The following is a 19,264-nucleotide window of genomic DNA, read 5'->3' as shown; positions in this document are numbered from 1 at the left end:
TTATAGCTGTGATCCCGTGGGTCTTATGGTAAAAATTTCAGTCCTTAAGTAGATGCTGGTAAATTTGCTTGACCACATTCTTCAGATAGTTGTCCTCTAAAGGCACTTTGGATATAATTGCAGCAATTTCATCGTGGCTACAAAAAACAAAAAGTATTGATTACTTTTCCTGAAAACTTGCACCTGTCTCCACTTCAGAGCTATTCATTTCCTTGAATATTACCTCTTAAGTTCCTAGGAAACACAAAGGGACATTTCTGGAAACAAGCAGAACTTTAATAGAAACTGTATTCTAAAATTAGGCTGAATAACCAATTGTGAGTATAATTATACAGAATCTGACCTGGTTGCTGTTTACTGATAGTGTAGAGATCAAACAAGGCCCTTGCACACGTGAAGCAAGTACTCTACCACTAGGTTTGTCTCCAAACTCCCCATTGCTTTTAAAATAGGATTTATTTTTAATTATGTGTATCTATGTGTGTAGGAATATGTGAGGGCACAGGTGAGGGGAGGTGCTAGAGCAGGCCAGAAGGGCACTGGGAGTTAGAGTTACAGGTGATTGTATGCTGTTCTCTGTGGGTGCTGGAAACTAAACCCAGGACTTCTGGAAGAACAGCAAGCATTCATAACTACTGAGCCATCTCTCTAGCTCCTGTTTCCCCTACCCCCACCATGATTTTGTGTTTGTGCATGCATGCACAAAGTGTTCCTGGAGATGTGGGGGGTATAGACCAGAGGTAGACACAATGTGCCTTCCTTAGTTGCTCTTCAACTTATTTTTTGAGACAGGTCTTTCACTGATTGGCTAGACTGACTGGCTAGTTACTCTTGGGTTCATGTTGCTTCTACCCTTCCAAAAACTGGATATATGGATACGTGCCACTGCACCAGGCTTTGACGTGTGTGGCAGGCTATTTACCAACTGAGCTATCTCCCTGGTCTCCAGGTGAAATTCTTTCCTTGTTTTTTTTTTTTTTTTTAAGATTTATTTATTTATTATGTGTACAACATTTTGCCTCCATGTATGCCCACATGCCACCAGATCTCATTACAGATGGTTGTGAGTCACCATGTGGTTGCTGGGAATTGAACTCAAGACCTCTAGAAGAGCAGCCAGTGCTCTTAACCACTGAGTTATCTCTCCAGCCCCCAAGTGAATTTCTTTAGCTATAAACTCTAAACTGTTGTTATTTGCTGATGAATTTAAGGAGCACAGATTCTAATATGCCATAGTGTTGTTGAAAAAGTTATACAGTAGATCATGGTCTAATGGAGATGCTCTTAAACTCCTGATCCTGCTACCTCTTCCTCTAAGGAGGGTGGGATTACAGGTATGCAGCACCACTATGTTCAATTTATATGGTGCTGAGAATGTAAGCCAGACCTCTGTGCATGCTACTAAACTGATTTCCAAAATTTTAACTTTTTGATTTGTGTCTTAAGGAGAAGCCATCATAAAAGACTGGACTGAAGTCGGGCGGTGGTGGCACACACCTTTAATCCCAGCACTTGGGAGGCAGAGGTAGGGGGAGGATCTCTGTGAGTTCGAGACCAGCCTGGTCTACAAGAGCTAGTTCCAGGACAGGCTCCAAAACCACAGAGAAACCCTGTCTCGAAAAACCAAAAAAAAAAAAAAAAAAAGACTGGACAGGACTCCAGCATCCACCTGTAACAATGATAAGATCACTGACTTTAGAAGAACAAATACTAGAAAAGGAAGCCAGAAAGAAGCAGCACTTATCTCTCAGTATACTTACTGACACTTTCAAGGACCTTTGGGATGAGATAAGAGGTGTACAAAAACAAGCTGGAACTTCTGTCGGCATGGATATTTACTTACCTCGTGTTCCCAAGGTGATTTTGAATGGTGAATGGCAGTGGGACGAAGGGATACTGGGCTGAGAGAGACAAAGTTATCTCAAATTTTGCAAATGCTGCAGTGCTGGAGAATAAAAGTCTTAATCTATAAAAGACAAGATACACAATTAAAAAAATATAAAACTAAAATAGGTTAAAACATGAACACATTTTTCTTTTATACTTGCATATGAAACAGGTGGCTGTTACTCCTTGTCTTATCAAATAGAAAAGAACGTAAAACATCTGGAGCAAGATATTATAAAAAAAGATATATTATAATAATTACTTCCTAATCGACAGCAATATAACACATTAAGAGTATGAGTGAGGGGTGATTGTACAATTATGCACATGCACAGTATGTGTGGACGTCAGCATCTTGGGTACTGACCCTCAAGCACCTTCCACCTTTGTGTGAGCTAGGGTCTCTCAATGGTCTGGAATGTCATCACAAAGTCTAGGACAGCTGACTCTCAATTCCAAGGGCCCATTTCTCTATGCTTACACTCTTGCCACTGCTAGGATTACAAGTGCAGGCTATGACACTAGGCCTTTCTCCTTTCCTTTTTTCCCCCTGAGAAAGGATCTCTTTATATAACCCTAGCAGTCCTGGAACTTGCTATATAGACAAGCCTAGCTTCAATTCAGAGATCCTCCTGATTCTGTCTCCATAATTCTGGGATTATAGACACACACCACTATGCCTGGTTCACAGTGGACTTTTTAAAGCAAGGGTTCAGAGAATCTGAACTCAGGTCTTCACACTTGCAAGTCAAGTGCATTGCTGACTGAACTCAGAGTTCGTTGTTTTGGTAATTCTTGGCACACTTCTTAAGGCAGGAAGATGACAATATTTTGAGGTCAGTTTGGGTTACAATGTGAGTTGTTCCAGGGAGAACAGAGTGATGGCTCAGTGATTAAGTTTTCTGCTCTTCCAAAAGAATGGAGTTAAGTTCTCAGCATTTGTATCAGGTGGCTCACAACTGTCTTTATTTTAACTCCAGCTCCAGTGGATTCAATGCCTTCTGCTAGCCTCTCATACATGTGACATACACTTACACACACACAGAGACTTAAAATAGGAAAACAAAAAAGCCAGGTGGAATGGTACATAATCCCACTATAATTCCAGCACTTGAAAGGCAGAGGTAGACTGGACAATTGCTGGACAATGTGGACAACATCTCAAAAAATTATGTTCTTGACAGTTATCTAAATCCTAACTTCATCTCAGATGTGACCTTACTTAGAAATCAGGTCATGGTGCTGTCGAGAGGGCTGAGCAGTTAAGAACGCTGGCTGCTCTTCCAGAAAACCAGCACCCATGTGACAATTCTCAACTGTCTGTAATTCCAGTTCTAGGGAATCTAACACCCTTATATAAATACACATGTAGGCAAACACCAACGCAGATAAATAAATTGTTTAAAAGAAAGAAATAGGGTCACTATTAATTTAATTAGATAAGATGAGGTCCTTTGTCTGGTATGACTGATACCCTTATTAAAAAGAAAATTTAGATATAGGGCTGGAGAGATGGCTCAGCAGGTAAGAACACTGGCTGTTCTTCCAGAGGTCCTGAGTTCAATTCCCAGCAACCATATGGTGGCTCACAACCATCCATAATGAGATCTGGTGCACGCTTCTGGCCTGCAGGCAGACATGTATATATACTATATACAAAAAAGAAAAAAAAAGCCGGGCGGTGGTGGCACACGCCTTTAATCCCAGCACTCGGGAGGCAGAGGAAGCAATTCTTTGGTGCATGTGTGTGTGTGTGTGTATAGAATTTTACCATTTCTTAAAGTGAAAAGCAAATTTGCACACTATCAAAAAAGTACTTCATAGCCGGGCGGTGGTGGCGCACGCCTTTAATCCCAGCACTCGGGAGGCAGAGGCAGGTGGATCTCTGTGAGTTCGAGGCCAGCCTGGTCTACAAGAGCTAGTGCCAGGACAAGCTCCAAAACCACAGAGAAACCCTGTCTTGAAAAAAAAAAAAAAAAACCAAAAAAACCCCCAAAAAAGAAAAAAAAATTTAGATATAGACATAATCAAAGAATACCATGTGAGAATGAAGATAGATATCAAAGTTATACATTTAGATTCCCCAAACTGCCAGTAAACTATCAGAAGTTAGGAAAAAGGCATGGAAGAGTTGTTCACAGCCCTTAGACTACCATCCCTATCAACAATGACCCCAAACTTCTAGCCTCCAGAACATTAAATCAGTTAACTTTCTACTATATAAACCACTCAACTTATAATACATTATTATAACAGCTACAGGGAACTGAATATACTCACTCAATATTATTCACATTTATATCCATTAGGCTATAATTTGGCCCCCATCTCTTTAAAAATTCAATCTCTTCTCCAAGAAGTCTGCAATGGTTTACTACTAGTGAGAGTTCTTGAAGCATCTAGGAAAAAAACAAAAAAAATGACTTTGTGTGAGTGTGCATGCAAATATATTGAACACATTATTTTGAGGCTTAGAGATACAGCTCAGTTAGGAGTTAAGGCCTAGCAGCTGGAAAGGTGGCTCAGTAGCTAAGATTTTTAGAGGACCTAGCATGCACAAGATGGCTAACAATCGTCTGTAACTCCAGTTTGAAGAGAATCTGATGCCTTCTTCTGGCCTCGTCATGCAATGCACACATGCACTCACAGATATATATATGTAGGCAAAATATCTATGTAACTGAAATATAAAATAAATCAAACCAGGTGGTGGTGGCACATGCCTTTAATCCCAGCACTGGGGAGACAGAGGCAGGCGAATCTCTGAGTGTGAGGCTAACCTGGGCTACAGAGTGAGTTCCAAGATAGGCAAGTCTACAAAAAGAAACCCTGTCTGGAATGAATGAATGAATAAAAAATAAATAGGAAGAGAGAATCTGGGCTAGCATGCACAATGCCTTGGGTTTGATTCCCAGAACTCTATAAATGAAATGATGCATGGTAGTCATGTCCATAATCCCAGCACTCTGGGCAGTGAAGACAGGTAGGTAGGTATGTAGATCAAAAGTTCATGGTCTCGAGACCAGCCTGGTCTACAAGAGCTAGTTCCAGGACAGGCTCCAAAGCTACAGAGAAACCCTGTCTCGAAAAAAACAAATCATGGTCATCCTTGGCTATATACGCCAGAATAAGCGACTAAGAGCCTGTCTCAAAACAAAACCAACTAACACCACCACCCACACTATTTTGAATGTGAACTAAAAGTCTTAATTACAAAAAGAAAACTGCCAGGGCATGATGGCACATGACTTTAATTCCAGTAGAGGCAGACAGATCTTTGAATTTGAGGCCAGCCTGGTCTACACAACAAGTTCTAGGACACACAGTAAAACCCTACCTCAAACAAACAAACAAAAATAAAAAAGAAAACAACTTTTCAGTGTTTAATAATCCCCCAAATATTGAACAACCAAATATAATTTCAGGAAGCTATAATAACTTCAGTTCTGCTGTGTGGACAAACAGTGTAAGATTCTTCGTCAGACTCACCTGGGGGACCTGGTGCTGTGTGGTGCATTTCTTCCTCCAGGACTCCTGTTCCTCGATGTACTGAAAAATTAGCTTATGAACTAAAAGGGAGGAAGGAGGAGCTTTATGTTCTGAAGAAGGAAAAGAATAAAAAACGAGGGTATTATTTAAGCATTTTAATAAGGTATATTATATAAACTAGAAATATTTTCAAACTACTAAGTACACAAGTATTTTTTTTTCTTTTTCCTTCCTTCTTTTTCTTTTCTTTTTAAAAATCAAGACAGGGTCTCTCTGTGTAGCACTGGTTATCCTGAAGTTTGCTTTGTAGGTCAGGCTGTCCTTAAACTCAGAGATCTGCCTATCTGTGCCTTCCATGTGCTGGGATTAAAGGAATGAGCCGCCACCACCCAGTTATTTTTTATTTTCAAACAAGTGAATAAAATACTCAGTACATAAGAGAGTTTATAAAGCTTTAAGCTTAAACTTATAGACCAGTGCTTGGTGAAAAACATGAATTTAAATGGAACATATTTCTGTGTTCAAATCTAGGTTTTCTTTACTATCTAAGTAATTGTAAGCACAACACTAAATTGTCTGATCTGTAGTTTCCTAATTGGTAAACAGAAAATAATACCTACTTATAGCTCTGATACAAGTAATACATGTGCTTGGTATAGATTAAATACTCATAGTGCTAATTTCAAATGTAGAAATACCTATTATTCAATATCTAGTAGTAATATAATGATTTCTTTTAAAATATACTGAATATTTAGCATACTATACAAGCAGTTTTATGTCTAAAACACACTTTAAGAACAAATTATTATACCTATGAGTTACTAACAAATTTTGGAGGCTTAAATGTTTTGAACTTACCATCTAACATAGACTGAAAATTGAGCTCATCAATCTTCCTGTAAGGCTTGTCCAAGAAAGGGAGACCAACTAAGGAGAATCAGAAAAAGATTTTTCTTTCCTCTATAATTTCATAGGGATCTTACATAGCCTATGTTGTCTTCAAAGCCTATGTAAGTTGAGGCTAGCCCTGGATTATCGATTTTCTTTTTCTTTCTTCATTTTTAACTATAGGCACTTAGTATCATTCCTTATATGCAGTGCTGGAGACTGAACCCAAGGTTTACATGAATGCTAGGCACTGAGCTATGTCCCCAATTACAAATATTTCTTTTTTCTACTTTAGAAATCGATTCTTCTGAGGTAGCAGGATTCTTATAGGCAGTTGAAAGCTTATCCTTCAGTCATATTATTTTCTATATGGTAAAGGCTCCCCTGTTCAATGACATCAATTAGTAGGTCTTTGAAAGAAATTAAACTGCAGAACTTAGCTATATTTATATTTTAAAAGATTTTTTCCTTTATAAAGAAACATTTATTTATTTATTTATTTATTTATTTTTTGGTTTTTCGAGACAGGGTTTCTCTGTGGTTTTTGGAGCCTGTCCTGGAACTAGCTCTTGTATACCAGGCTGGTCTCGAACTCACAGAGATCCGCCTGTCTCTGCCTCCCAAGTGCTGGGATTAAAGGCGTGCACCACCACTGCCCGGCAAGAAACTTTTATAAAGAAACTTTTGTTTGTTTGTTTCCTCATTTTTGGGGACAGGTTCTCTCTATGTACCTCTGGCTCTCCTGGAAATGCCTTCAAACTTGGGTATATCAAAATCAATTTATAAGCTAGGCATGGTGCCACATGTCTTTAATCCCAGCACTCAGGAGGCAGAGTCAAGTGAATTTCTGAGTTTAAGGTGGCCTGGTCTACATGGTGAGTTCCAGGACAGCCAGGGCTACACAGAGAGTCTGTCTCAACATTTTCAAAACAAACAGACAAAAAAACCACAACCCCTAGAGATTTCTAGGTACTCTTATTGGTTTATCTGTCTACAGAGAACTTTTCATTCTTTTCTTTTTCTTTCTTTCTGTTTTTTTTTTTTTTTTTGAGACCATGTTGTAGCCTTGGCTGTCTGACCAGGCTGGCCTCAAACTCACAAAAATCTACCTGTCTCTGCCTCTCAAGTACTGGGACTGAAACCAAGTGCCACTGCTGCCTTGCTTATATAGAGAACTTTTAAGAGGATTACTTTTTTAACTCCTCCTCCCTACAATGCTCAATATGTAAACCAAGGCCTTCAGTATACCAGGGCCAGTGCTTTACCACTGAGCTATATTCCTAGGCAAGGACTTCACTATTAAACACAAATATCAAATCATTTAAGAACAACAGTCATTTTTAACACACACGCACAAAGTAGGGAGAGGAAGAACATGAGTTGGATAGGGAGAATTTTATCATCTAAAAGAACTCAACACCAGTTGTATTTTTATTCTTATTGTTTTTTTTTGTTTTTTTTTTTTTTGGCCTTCTGAGATAGGTTCTTCCCACATAGCAGATGATCCTGCCTCAGTCATTCCACCATGTTCAGCTCTTTTGTCCTGGGATAGCAGTAGAGCATAAATTTGGCAAGTAGTCCCTGTCTAGCAAACTTCCCCAAACTATTATCACTAAAGTAACTGAGTAAGATTCTCAGCAGTATCACCATTTTGTTAGTTATCATTATAATTAAATACAAGTTTTTTTTTAAATTTATTATGTATAAAGTATTCTGCCTGCGTGTCCCAGAAAGCTAGAATATGGCACCAGATCTCACTGTATATGCTTGTGAGCCACCATGTCGTTGCTGAGAATTGAACTTAGGACCTCTGGAAGAGCAGTCAGTGCTCTTAACCACTGAACCTTCTTTCCAGCCCCAAATACACATTTTTATCTTTAGTGGTACAGCCATTCATTTCTCTGAAGAGGATTATTTTAGTTTTGCTACTTACCTACTGGTTCTCCAAAGGTGATGGTAAGTTCTATTGTGTCATAAACAAAGGTAAATACAGCTTGATCATCACTCCACTCAATGACATCCCACTCAGACAAACTAAAGAAGGTTAAACAAGATAAAACAAGTGAGTGTATCCTTTCCTTTTTCCTTTCCAGTGCTGGATATCAATCCAGGAAATTACTAGCCCAGATGAAGAATTTCTGATACAATTCAAATAGTACCGATGGCAGCTACTGTTTTTGTTCCTCACTGGATTGGGAAATAATATTTCAATTTAAATAATCTGAATGGCCAGGTGGGGGTGGTTTGCACATTTTCAATTCCAGCCCTAGGGAGACTGATACAATGAGATGTCTCAAGATACAAAAGAAGTAATTACTTTGGAACACACATACTAAAACAAGAAGAATATAGAGAAGATTGGTGTGACCCTTGTGCAAAGATAATACAAAAATTTGTGTAACATTCCATATATACATATGGAGACTGATCACCAATAAAGAACTTTTGAGGAAAAATAACATAAAACAAAATCCTCAAAAAAATATGATTGCTGGGCGGTGGATGGTACACACCTTTAATCCAAGCACTCGGGAGGCAGAGGCACACAGATTCTGTGAGTTTGAGGCCAGCCTGGTCTACAAGAGCTAGATCAAAGACAGGCCCCAAAGCTACAAAGAAACCCTGCCTTGGAAAAAAAAGAAAGAAGGAAAAGAAAGAAATATGATTATACAATCTTTTTGGTTGGTTGGTTTTGGTCTTTTCAAGACAGGGTTTCTCAGTAGCTATGGAGCCAGTTCTGGAATTTGCACTGTAGACAAGGCTGGCCTGGAGCTCATAGAGACCTGCCTCTGCCTCCGGAGTGCTGAGATTAAAGGTGTGTGTCATCACCACGTGGCTGATTGTATAATCTTATACTTTGTTGGTCTAGTACATGCTATGTACATGTGGCTGATCAAGAACATCTAGCAATATTCCTGCCTTTGCTTTCCAAGAGCTGGGATTACAGGTATATTCAATCATACTTGACTCAATCTGATGTATTTGAAAGAAATCAGAACTCAGTCTTGAGTCATATATTGGGGAAGATCTATTTGATAAATGAATTAAAGGTTTTTTTTTTTTTCTGATTTTTTTGACACAGGGTTTCTCTATATAACAGCCTTGGCTGTCCTGAAACTAACTTTGTAAACCAGGTTAGCTTTGAATTCATAGACAACTCTATGGATTTGCCTACCTCTGTCTGCCAGTGCTGGGATTAAAGGCGTGAGCCACCACCGCCTGGCAAGATATTTTAAACTCAACACATGGCCCTAAATGTTTTTACTCCAGTTCTGAAGTATACTGATTTTTTTTTTTTTAAAGGCTGCGCCATACTTTAGGTCCATGGTTCTCAACCTATGGGTCTCAACCCCTTTGAGGTTAACAACCCATACACAGGGGTTACCTAAGACCATCAGAAAACACAGATATTTACATTTTGATTCATAACAGTAGCAAAATTATAGTTATAAAGTAAGTAACAATAAAATAATTTTATGGTTGGGGGTCACCACAACATGAGGAACTGCATTAAAGGGTCACAGCATTAGGAAGGTTTGAGAACCACTGTAATAGGTTTTTAAAGTCCACAGCAATTTTTGGGTGTTGTTATGTTGGAGTGTGTGTGTTCTTGAGAAGCTGAGGCACAATGATTGCTCAGACCCAGAAATTCTAGGCCAGCCTGGACAACATAGGGAAAACCCAACTCAAAACATGAAAAACCCTCCAAAAATCTGTAGCAGCATATAAAGCACAGAATAGAACAGAAATTGAATGACACCTGGTTTTTCTTACCTCGGTTGATCTAGTAATTCTTCAGTTTTCTTTGTTTGTTCTTTTATAAACTCTATCTGAGCAAGAGTCTGCGTTTTTTGTGTCTCTACTTCTAAGAACTTTCTGCAAATAAAATCAGGTGTTCACAGAAAAACAAAGTATTTGTTAGTGAGTTTAAAATAGTAACAAAACATTATGGGGATGGGAGATGACTCAATCATAAAAGTTTCCTTGTGTAAGCATAAAGACCCAAGTTTGGACCCCTGGCACCCAATGAAGGCCAAGCAAGATTGTGCATGTCTGTATTCTTAGTGTTGGGGGCTCAGAGAATGGCCGATCCTGGTGCTTGCTAGCTATAACCAATTGCTGAGTTCTGGGCCCAATGAGAGACTTTGTCTTAAAGGCTTAGGTAGAGAGAGGCTGGTTAAGGTGGTGCACACCTTTGATCAGAGGCAGGCAAATTTTTATCAGTTGAAAGCTGTCTCATCTAGTAAGTTCCAAGTCGGCCAGGGGCTACATAGTGAGACCCAGTCTTAAAAAACAAAATTAAGGTGGAGAGAGATAGAGAGATATCTGACGTTATCTTTTGACTTCCACATACATGTAGGTATACATGCACACACACAATACATATACATAAACTATATACTATATAATTTATGAAGAGAGGTTATAAGTTAGGTAGTTGTCAAAAAGAATTTTTTAAAAAATATAGGTCTTTTCAGAAAAAGTATATATCATTATTTCTAGATTTTAAATGCAAGAAGGTATCTTTGGAATTCTATGTTCTTAAAACATAATTATTAGAATTTTATTTGATTTTTGTTTTTTTGAGACAGGATTTCTCTGTAGCTTTGGAGCCTGTCCTGGAACTAGCTCTTGTAGACCAGGTTGGCCTCAAACTCTAAAATTTTACTTTTATTATAAAAATAAATGCGATGTGTAGATAAGAATGTTCATCTTAAAACACAGGAAACTATTCTGCAAGTATTTGATTTTGTTAGAACTAAATGTATTTGACAATTTTGAAAGTCTTTTCATATTTTTTAAAAAAGATTTTTATTTAATTTTTTATGTACTTTGGGGTTTTGCCTGTAGTTGTGAACTGCCATGTGAATCCTGAGAACTGAATCCAGGTCCTGTAGAAGGGCAGGCAGAGCTCTTAGCTGTTGAGACATCTCTCCAGTGGAAAGCCTTTTTCTTCAACATTTTTAAAAGAGTTATTATTTTTTAAGTGTACATGTATGTACCTGCGTGAGTTTATATGTACCATTACATGTGTGCAGGAGCCCAAGGAGACCAGAAGAAGACATCAGAACCCCTGGAACTGGAGTTACAGTTGTCAGGTGCCATGTAAGTGATGAGAATCCAACCAGGGTCCTCTGGAAGAGCAGTCATCTTTCCATCCTCTTAGAATGTATTTTTAATTTACTTTCATTACACTTTTGTGTGTGTGTGTGTGTGTGTGTGTGTGTGTGTGTGTAAGAGAGAGAGAGAAGCCGGGCGGTGGTGGCGCACGCCTTTAATCCCAGCACTCGGGAGGCAGAGGCAGGCGGATCTCTGTGAGTTCGAGACCAGCCTGGTCTACAAAAGCTAGTTCCAGGAAAGGCTCCAAAACCACAGAGAAACCCTGTCTCGAAAAACCAAAAAAAAAAAAGAGAGAGAGAGAGAGAGAGGATCACTATGTAGCCTTGGCTAGGGCTAGCCTGAAGCTCCTCATGTAGACCAGGCAGGCCTAAAATGCACAGAGATTAAATCATGATTCACCACATCTGGGAATTACATAATTTTTTAACATTGAATTGTCAGCTGACCTTTGGAGCTCCTCCTCTTCAGTTTTCAACTGTTCCAGTTCTGTGAAACAAAACAAAACAAGCATAAAAAGGACACCAAAAGAAACTTGGCACAAAAACCATTTAGTTTACAGGAAATTCTGACCTAATCTCATTTACATATAAATGAACACAAAATTGTTTTCCTTGTTTGATTTATCTTTCTTTGTTGAGACAGTCTCTTGGACTGCTGGGATAAAAGTATGCACAAGCTAAATTAAAATAAAAAAAAAAAAAAAAAAAAAAAAAAAAAAAAAAGTATGCACAAGCAAACCCTGCTGGACTGATCTCCTTATCTAAGTCAGTTACCTTTTTCTGCATATTTCATTTCAGAATCCCATTCTTTCATAGGGTCATCTTTCTCTTCGTTCTCCAATTTCCTAGTTTCTAAGGTAAACATCAAACATTAGAGAAATTCAAGTCAAAAGTAATTCATTAAATATTGGAGAAAAAAAAAGAACAGCTTGCTCAAAATGAAGTATTGAAAATATTTACAAATACTCATCATCCTCTGCCAATAAAGCCGTGAATTATACTTTTGTAGACTTCTGGGAGCAGATGAGTGAACTCTGAGCTAATGACAGTGATTTGTATCAAAAAATTATTAAGTGTGTGTGTGTGTGTGTGTGTGTAAGCACAAGCACTCGGAGGTCAGAAGACAACTTTGGGAGTCAGTTCTTTTCTCCCATCATGAGTTCCATAAAGCTTATGCAGCAGATATTTCTGGCTCTTCTTTAATACTTTTGAGAATGGTTTTGCAGATATTTCTTAGGCCAGCCATAAATTTGTAATCTTCCTGCCAAAGTCTCCCAAGTAGCTAGGAAATCAGGTGTGTTACCATGCTTAGTTTGTCTGAAGTAGCATTTAAAAAAAAATTTTTTTAAACAGGTTTCCTGTTTCCAGGGTGGTCTCACTGAGTAAGATGATGATGATCCTATCTAAATCCTGGGATTAAATGCATGTGTCTGTGCCTATTCCAAGCTTAAATTCTACCTCCTCCTCTAACAATTACCCTCCTCCCCGTTTTTTCTTGAGATAGGGTTTCACTATTTAGCTCAGACTGGCTTGGACATCATTATTAGTGCCTGAGATTACAGACAACCAGCCTGCATTTATTTTTCATTTATTCAAACCCCTATACCACCTTAAGTGCTTAATATACACAAGGCTGATTGACTGTTCATGAAAATATTTAGAACTCCTTATGTGGCTGTCCTATGTCTAGCCCTAATAACAAATCTAGCTTTGTTTTAGATCACATTCCCTTTTATTCTCTATTCTAATCTGGCTCTATCTTCAAACCCATGTAGTTGGTTTATTTTTCACATAAAGAGTTTTCTGCATATATTAATTCTGAATAGTCTGCTGTGTTCTCTCCTTCTTTCTGCTTAGTTTTAGTCTTTTTGGTTTTTTGAGGTAGGGTCTCTCTGTAGCTCTGGCTGTCCTTGCTCTGTAGACCAGGCTGACCTATAACTCACAGAGATCTATAACTCACAGTCTGTTTGACTCCTTAGTACTGGGATTACAGGCACGCACCATGCATGAGTATGTGTTTTAAAGAAAGGGTTTCACTCTGTAGCTTAGGCTGGACTCACAGCAATCCTTCTGTGTTTTCAAGTAAGGGATTAGAGGTGTGATCCATGCCTGGCTCCTCTTCTTTTTTACTTTTTATATTACTATTCATTTTTCAGATTTTAACTGAAAAGTTAATTCTTTACAGGGAAGGCTGCTTTGACCTCTTAATCTTAGGTCAGATTTTTATTGAAGTATCACAACACCTTTATTTACTATAAAATTAATTTTGGGGGAGTGTTTTATTTTCTTTTTTTTTTTTTTTTTTAAGTTTTTCGAGACAGGGTTTCTCTGTGGTTTTGGAGGTTTTATTTTCTTAAGCAAAGGTCTTATTTAACATAGTTAGCCTCAGACTCCTAACCCTCCTGACTCCATCGCCTACAGGCTGAGATGCCAAGTATGTAATACAACACCCAGTTCATTTGTTTAGTGTCTATAATTGCTTCTAAATTTTTTTTTTCTTTTTGAGACAGGGTTTCTCTGTGGCTTTGGAGCCTGTCCTGGAACTAGTTCTATAGACCAGGCTGGTCTCGAATTCACAGAGATCCGCCTGCCTCTGCCTCCCAAGTGCTGGGATTAAAGGCGTGCGCCACCATCGCCCGGCTAATTGCTTCTAAATTAAAAAAAAAAAATTCCATAAGGAGTTGAGCATGGTAGTACATGTACCCAGTCCCTGTACTGGAGAGGTGAAAGAGGATCAGGAGTTTAAGGCCATACTCAACTACTTATTTAGAAGTTATTCTGTACTCCATGATACCCTGTCTGAGTAAAAAATAAATAAATAAATAAATAATAATTCCACAAGGACACAAATCATGTTTCTATTACTGCATGCCACACAATCAGAACATAAAAGGTACAATTAAGCAAATTTGCTAAAGAGTAAGGAAAGCAGAAAAGAGAAGACATTTAGTGCTACCTAACAACCACACTGTTGGCTTTATCTTCTATTTGTTTGTTTTTGTGATTTTCAAGACAGAGGTTTCTCTGTGTAGCTGTGGCTGTCTTGGAACTCTAGATCAGGCTGGCCTTGAACTCATAGAAATCCATCTGCCTCTCAAGCGCTGGGATTAAAGGCTTCACTGCCAGGGCTCCTAACTCTTGAGTTATCTCTCTAGCCCTCCCTCTCCCCTTTTTTGAAGGATCTCATACTATTGGGGCTAGCATGGAACTCAACAATGTAAACCATGCCAGCCTTGAATCAGTCAAGATAATCTTCCTCCTGCCTTGACCTCTCATATGCTGGGATTACAGGTATCGAGTCACCCATACCCAATCACTTTTTTTCCTTTTCTTTCCTTTTCTTTTGAGACAGGGTCTCAAATACCTCAGGGTGGCCTTGAACTTAGTATATAACTGAGAATGACCTTGAACTTCTGTTATTTCTGCCTCAATCTTCAGAGTGCTGGGATCATAGGCATGCATGTACATTTATACCTGAATACATGGGATGGTACTGAGGATAGAACACAGGGTTCTGTGTACCAACTAAACTATATTCATAGCCCTGTTAATACAGGATGACAGTTATGTAAACAAATTTAAGGGAAATCGAGACATTAAATATATGATAAAGAAAGCAGTAATAACATATGATTCCCGAAAAGACATAATAGAAATCAAGTTTATTTGAAGTTTTTTTTTTTTTTTTGGTTTTTCGAGACAGGATTTCTCCGTGGCTTTGGTTCCTGTCCTGGAACTAGCTCTGTAGACCAGGCTGGTCTCGAACTCACAGAGATCCGCCTGCCTCTGCCTCCCGAGTGCTGGGATTAAAGGAGTGCACCACCCCCGCCCGGCTATTTGAAGTTTTTTTTTTAAATATTATTTATTTATTATGTATACAATATTCTGTTTGCGTGTATGTCTCCAGGCCAGAAGAGGGCACCAGACCTCATTACAGATCGTTGTGAGCCACCATGTGGTTGCTGGGAATTGAACTCAGGACCTTTGGAAGAGCAGGCGATGCTCTTAACCACTGAGCCATCTCTCCAGCCCCTATTTGAAGTTTTTTTTAAGAGACAGAATCTTGCTATCTATTGCTGGCTAGCCTAGTACAAACTATGTAGCTCAGGCTGACCTCATTAGTAATTCTTCTGCCTCAGTCTCTTGAGTGCTGGCATTACAGGGTATGCACTATCACACCTGGCAAAATCAGTTTAGATGGAAAGATTGGCCTTAGGGAAAAGAAGGATGAAAGAACGAATGAATGAATAAACAGACTAAAGGTCTTTTTCTTTGATATTAGAAAGTTTGGAAGTTCTAGTCTGAAGGCCTCTATCTTTTATTGTGAAGTAGAGAGTAAAGTAACTAAACAGAGGTAAGTTATTTTAAAACTATGATACTCATATACTCATTTTCACCTAAATACAGGTCACATGTATTAGAAACTTTTACTGTGCAATCCATAAGCTAGGGACTTAAAGTAGATTGAGAAAAACATGCTAATTTTGTCTCTATGGAACTTACGGGGTTTTTTTTTTAAGATTTATTCATATTTTGTGTGTATGTCTGTGTATGTGTGTGTAGAAACAGGTGTGCACATTTGTGCAATTGCCTATGTGGATATGCATGTGCCTGTGGATGCCATACATAGCTTTAATTCCAGTTTCTTTGTTTGACATTGCAAATTTTTTTTTTCCCTAAAACATTTATCTTACTCAACTAGTAGTGGTGCATGCCTTTAATCCCAGCACTCGGGAGGCAGAGGCAGGCGGATCTCTGTGAATTCGAGGCTAGACTGGTCTACAAGAGCTAGTTCCAGGACGGGCTCCAAGGCTACAGAGAAATCCTGCCTCAAAAAAATCAAAAAACAAACGAACAAAGAACATTTATCTTACTTAACCTCGGAGACATTACACCACCTAACTCTAATTCTATTCTTCATTCCCAGGTTTTCCTTTTAGCTCCTGTGTTGTCCTCTCTTAGTCAAACTAACCCATTGGCACCTGGGGCAGCTGGTTCATGAGTGCCTATAGCTCTAGTTCAAGGAATCTAACACCCTTTCATGGCATCACATGTCTTCCATGGTACACACATCCTTCAGACCTCCACATGTCTTCTACGGCACATACACCAGCTAACACACACCAAAGTGTGATGAGGGCTGGGAAAGTGGCTCAGCAGTTAAGAACAATGACCTCTCTTCCAGAGGACCAGGGGGGTGGTAGGACTTGTGATTCCTAATACCAACACTACAGCTCACAACCACCTGCAACTCCAGTCCCAGAGGATCTAACACCCTCTTCTGGCCTCCATGGGCACTGTATGCACACCGTACATAAGCAGGCAAAACACCCATACACTTAAAATAAAATAATATATAAATCTCAAAAAAATTAAGAATCTCAAAATTATACACACTAAGAAACAAACAAACAAGTGTGATTAGAAAACAAAACCCCCTGAATACTGGGCACAGAGGCACTCACTTGTAACACCAGCACTCAGGAGGCAAGAAAGGAGGATCACAAGTTAAGAGTAGCTTAGGCAAATTCTAGGCCAGCCTGGGCAACACAGAAAGACTCTGTCTCAAAAATAAGCCAAAACAGACAAGATTATCGTATGTTATGAAGAGCTTTGAAAAACGACTTAATTTCTTGGGCATCTCTTCTTTACTGTGTTACAGATGATTAATTATACTAAGTGAGTTTTTTTTCTTTTTTTGGTTTTTCGAGACAGGATTTCTCTGTAGCTTTGGAGCCTGTCCTGGAACTAGCTCTTGTAGACCAGGCTGGCCTCGAACTCACAGAGATCCGCCTGCCTCTGCCTCCCGAGTGCTGAGATTAAAGGTGTGCACCACCACCGCCCGGCCTAAGTGAGGTTTTATTATTATTTTGTATCACTTTTATTTTGCGTGTGTGTGGGAGTGCACTACAGCATGCCTTTGGAGGTCAGAGGAAAACTTGTGAGAATCGGTTCTCTTCTTCTACCACGTGGGTCCCCGGAGACCAAACTCAGGTCAACAGGCTTGGTGGTAAGCACATTTATGCACCGAGCCATCTCATTAGCCCAAAAATGGGTTTTAATTTGCTTCTATTTAAGAACTAAAGCTGCCGGGCTGGAGAGATGGCTCAGTAGTTAAGAGCATTGCCTGCTCTTCCAAAGGTCCTGAGTTCAATTCCCAGCAACCACATGGTGGCTCACAACCATCTGTAATGAGGTCTGGTGTCCTCTTCTGGCCTGGAGGCATACAAGCAGACAGAATACTGTATACTAAATAAATATTTTTTTTAAAAAAAAGAACTAAAGCTGCTAAACTATCATAGTAATACCAAATTTTTTTTTTTGGTTTTTGGTTTTTGGTTTTTCGAGACAGGGTTTCTCTGTGGTTTTGGAGCCTGTCCTGGAACTAGCTCTTGTAGACCAGGCTGGTCTCGAACTCACAGAGATCCGCCTGCCTCTGCCTCCCGAGTGCTGGGATTAAAGGCGTGCGCCACCACCGCCCGGCAGTAATACCAAATTTTATACCTTATAGAAGCATTTACAGAAAATTATCCTTTAACTTTATGTAGTTTCAGGGGTTACACCTAGGGCCTTCTGTATGATAGGCAAGTATTGTACCACTAAGTTCTATCCCCAGGCCTAGGAAAACATTAAATACTTACCTATTTCTACTTCAGTAAGACAGTTATTGAGCTTCTTAAGTATGTTGTCAATCTCATTCATTTTTATCTGAAGTTTATTCTTTTCATCCTAAATACAAAACATTAAAGATTATAAAGTTTAACTTCCAAACTTTATAATAGTTCAATTAATGTCATGATTATGGATGGCAAAGTTTATTTTTATTTTTTTAAAAGATTTATTTATTATGTACAGTGTTCCACCTGCATGCATACCTGCACCTCAGAAGAGGGCATCAGATCTCATCATAGATGGTAGTGAGCCACCATGTGGTTGCTGGGAATTGAACTCAGGACCTCTGGAAGAAGAGTCAGTGCTTTTAACCGCTGAGCCATCTCTCCCGCCCGGCAAAGTTTTTTTTTTTTTTTTTTTGTTTTGTTTTTTTTGGTTTTTCGAGACAGGGTTTCTCTGTAGCTTTGTTGCCTGTCCTGGAACTAGCTTTTGTAGACCAGGCTGGCCTCGAACTCCCAGAGATCCGCCTGCCTCTGCCTCCCGAGTGCTGGGATTAAAGGCGTGCGCCACCACCGCCCGGCCCAAAGTTTATTTTTATTTTTTTGGCAATACAGGAACAGAACATGCTGGTCACATGATCCTACTGCTGTTCTTTATTCCTATACATTTTTTTCACTTTTTACATATATACAGGGTCTTGCTAAATTGCCCAGGCTGGCCTTGGACTTGGGATATCTCTGCCTTAGACTTTCAAGCAGATGGGATTACAGGTCTGTTTTTCACACTACCATCAACAGGCATATCTTAAAATTAAAGTTAAGACATTTAGTCTGGACTTAAATTTTTTCAGTTTAATTTTAATAGATAAATAAATTAATTCTGTATTTCTCTTCATTGTAGCATTTTTTATATGTGTCTCATGACTTTATTAATATTTATTGTTTAAAAAGGTTTTAAATAGATTAAATAAATATGGAAAACATTGGTCAAATACAATTATTGTCTTTTTAGTGTGCTTTTTTTGTTGTTTGTTTGTTTTACCATTGCTGAGACAGGTTCTTGCTATGTGGTACTGAAATTATGGCAATATTCCTGTCTCAACTTCCTGTATGTATGTGCACCAGGGACAACTATCTTTAAATCTTTATTTCTGTAAAAGAAGATAGTGGGGGCTGGAGACATGGCTCAGTGGTTAAGGGCACTGACTGCTCTCCACAGGACCCAGGTTCAATTCCCAAAACCACATGGCAGTTCACAAATGTCTA

General features: G+C 38.9%; 1 protein-coding gene and 1 non-coding gene across 2 annotated transcripts in view; one reads left to right on the top strand and one right to left on the bottom strand.

Annotated features, from left to right (window-relative positions):
* Positions 1-19,264, bottom strand: part of Knl1 (kinetochore scaffold 1) — a 67,863-nt gene continuing 48,599 nt past the window's right edge. Inside the window, exons 17-26 of the mRNA XM_041678925.1 lie at positions 18,029-18,116; positions 12,162-12,239; positions 11,835-11,874; positions 10,042-10,143; positions 8,201-8,301; positions 6,238-6,306; positions 5,377-5,486; positions 4,168-4,286; positions 1,844-1,966; positions 1-137 (exon numbers count right to left, since the gene is read on the bottom strand). Coding sequence (XP_041534859.1) covers positions 38-137; positions 1,844-1,966; positions 4,168-4,286; positions 5,377-5,486; positions 6,238-6,306; positions 8,201-8,301; positions 10,042-10,143; positions 11,835-11,874; positions 12,162-12,239; positions 18,029-18,116 — 930 coding nt within the window. The 3' untranslated portion in view covers positions 1-37. The remainder of the gene's footprint in view (positions 138-1,843; positions 1,967-4,167; positions 4,287-5,376; positions 5,487-6,237; positions 6,307-8,200; positions 8,302-10,041; positions 10,144-11,834; positions 11,875-12,161; positions 12,240-18,028; positions 18,117-19,264) is intronic.
* On the top strand, positions 8,577-8,682 carry LOC121465903. The gene has a single exon (XR_005976695.1). It is a non-coding gene; the product is annotated as a U6 spliceosomal RNA (small nuclear RNA).

The sequence above is a fragment of the Microtus oregoni genome, unplaced genomic scaffold, assembly GCF_018167655.1.
Source record: "Microtus oregoni isolate MIOR12 unplaced genomic scaffold, Mior012 000031F_ref0000149, whole genome shotgun sequence".
Classification (NCBI taxonomy): Eukaryota; Metazoa; Chordata; class Mammalia; order Rodentia; family Cricetidae; genus Microtus; species Microtus oregoni.
Note: the sequence above shows the minus strand (reverse complement) of the source record. Positions and strands in the feature narration are given on the sequence as shown.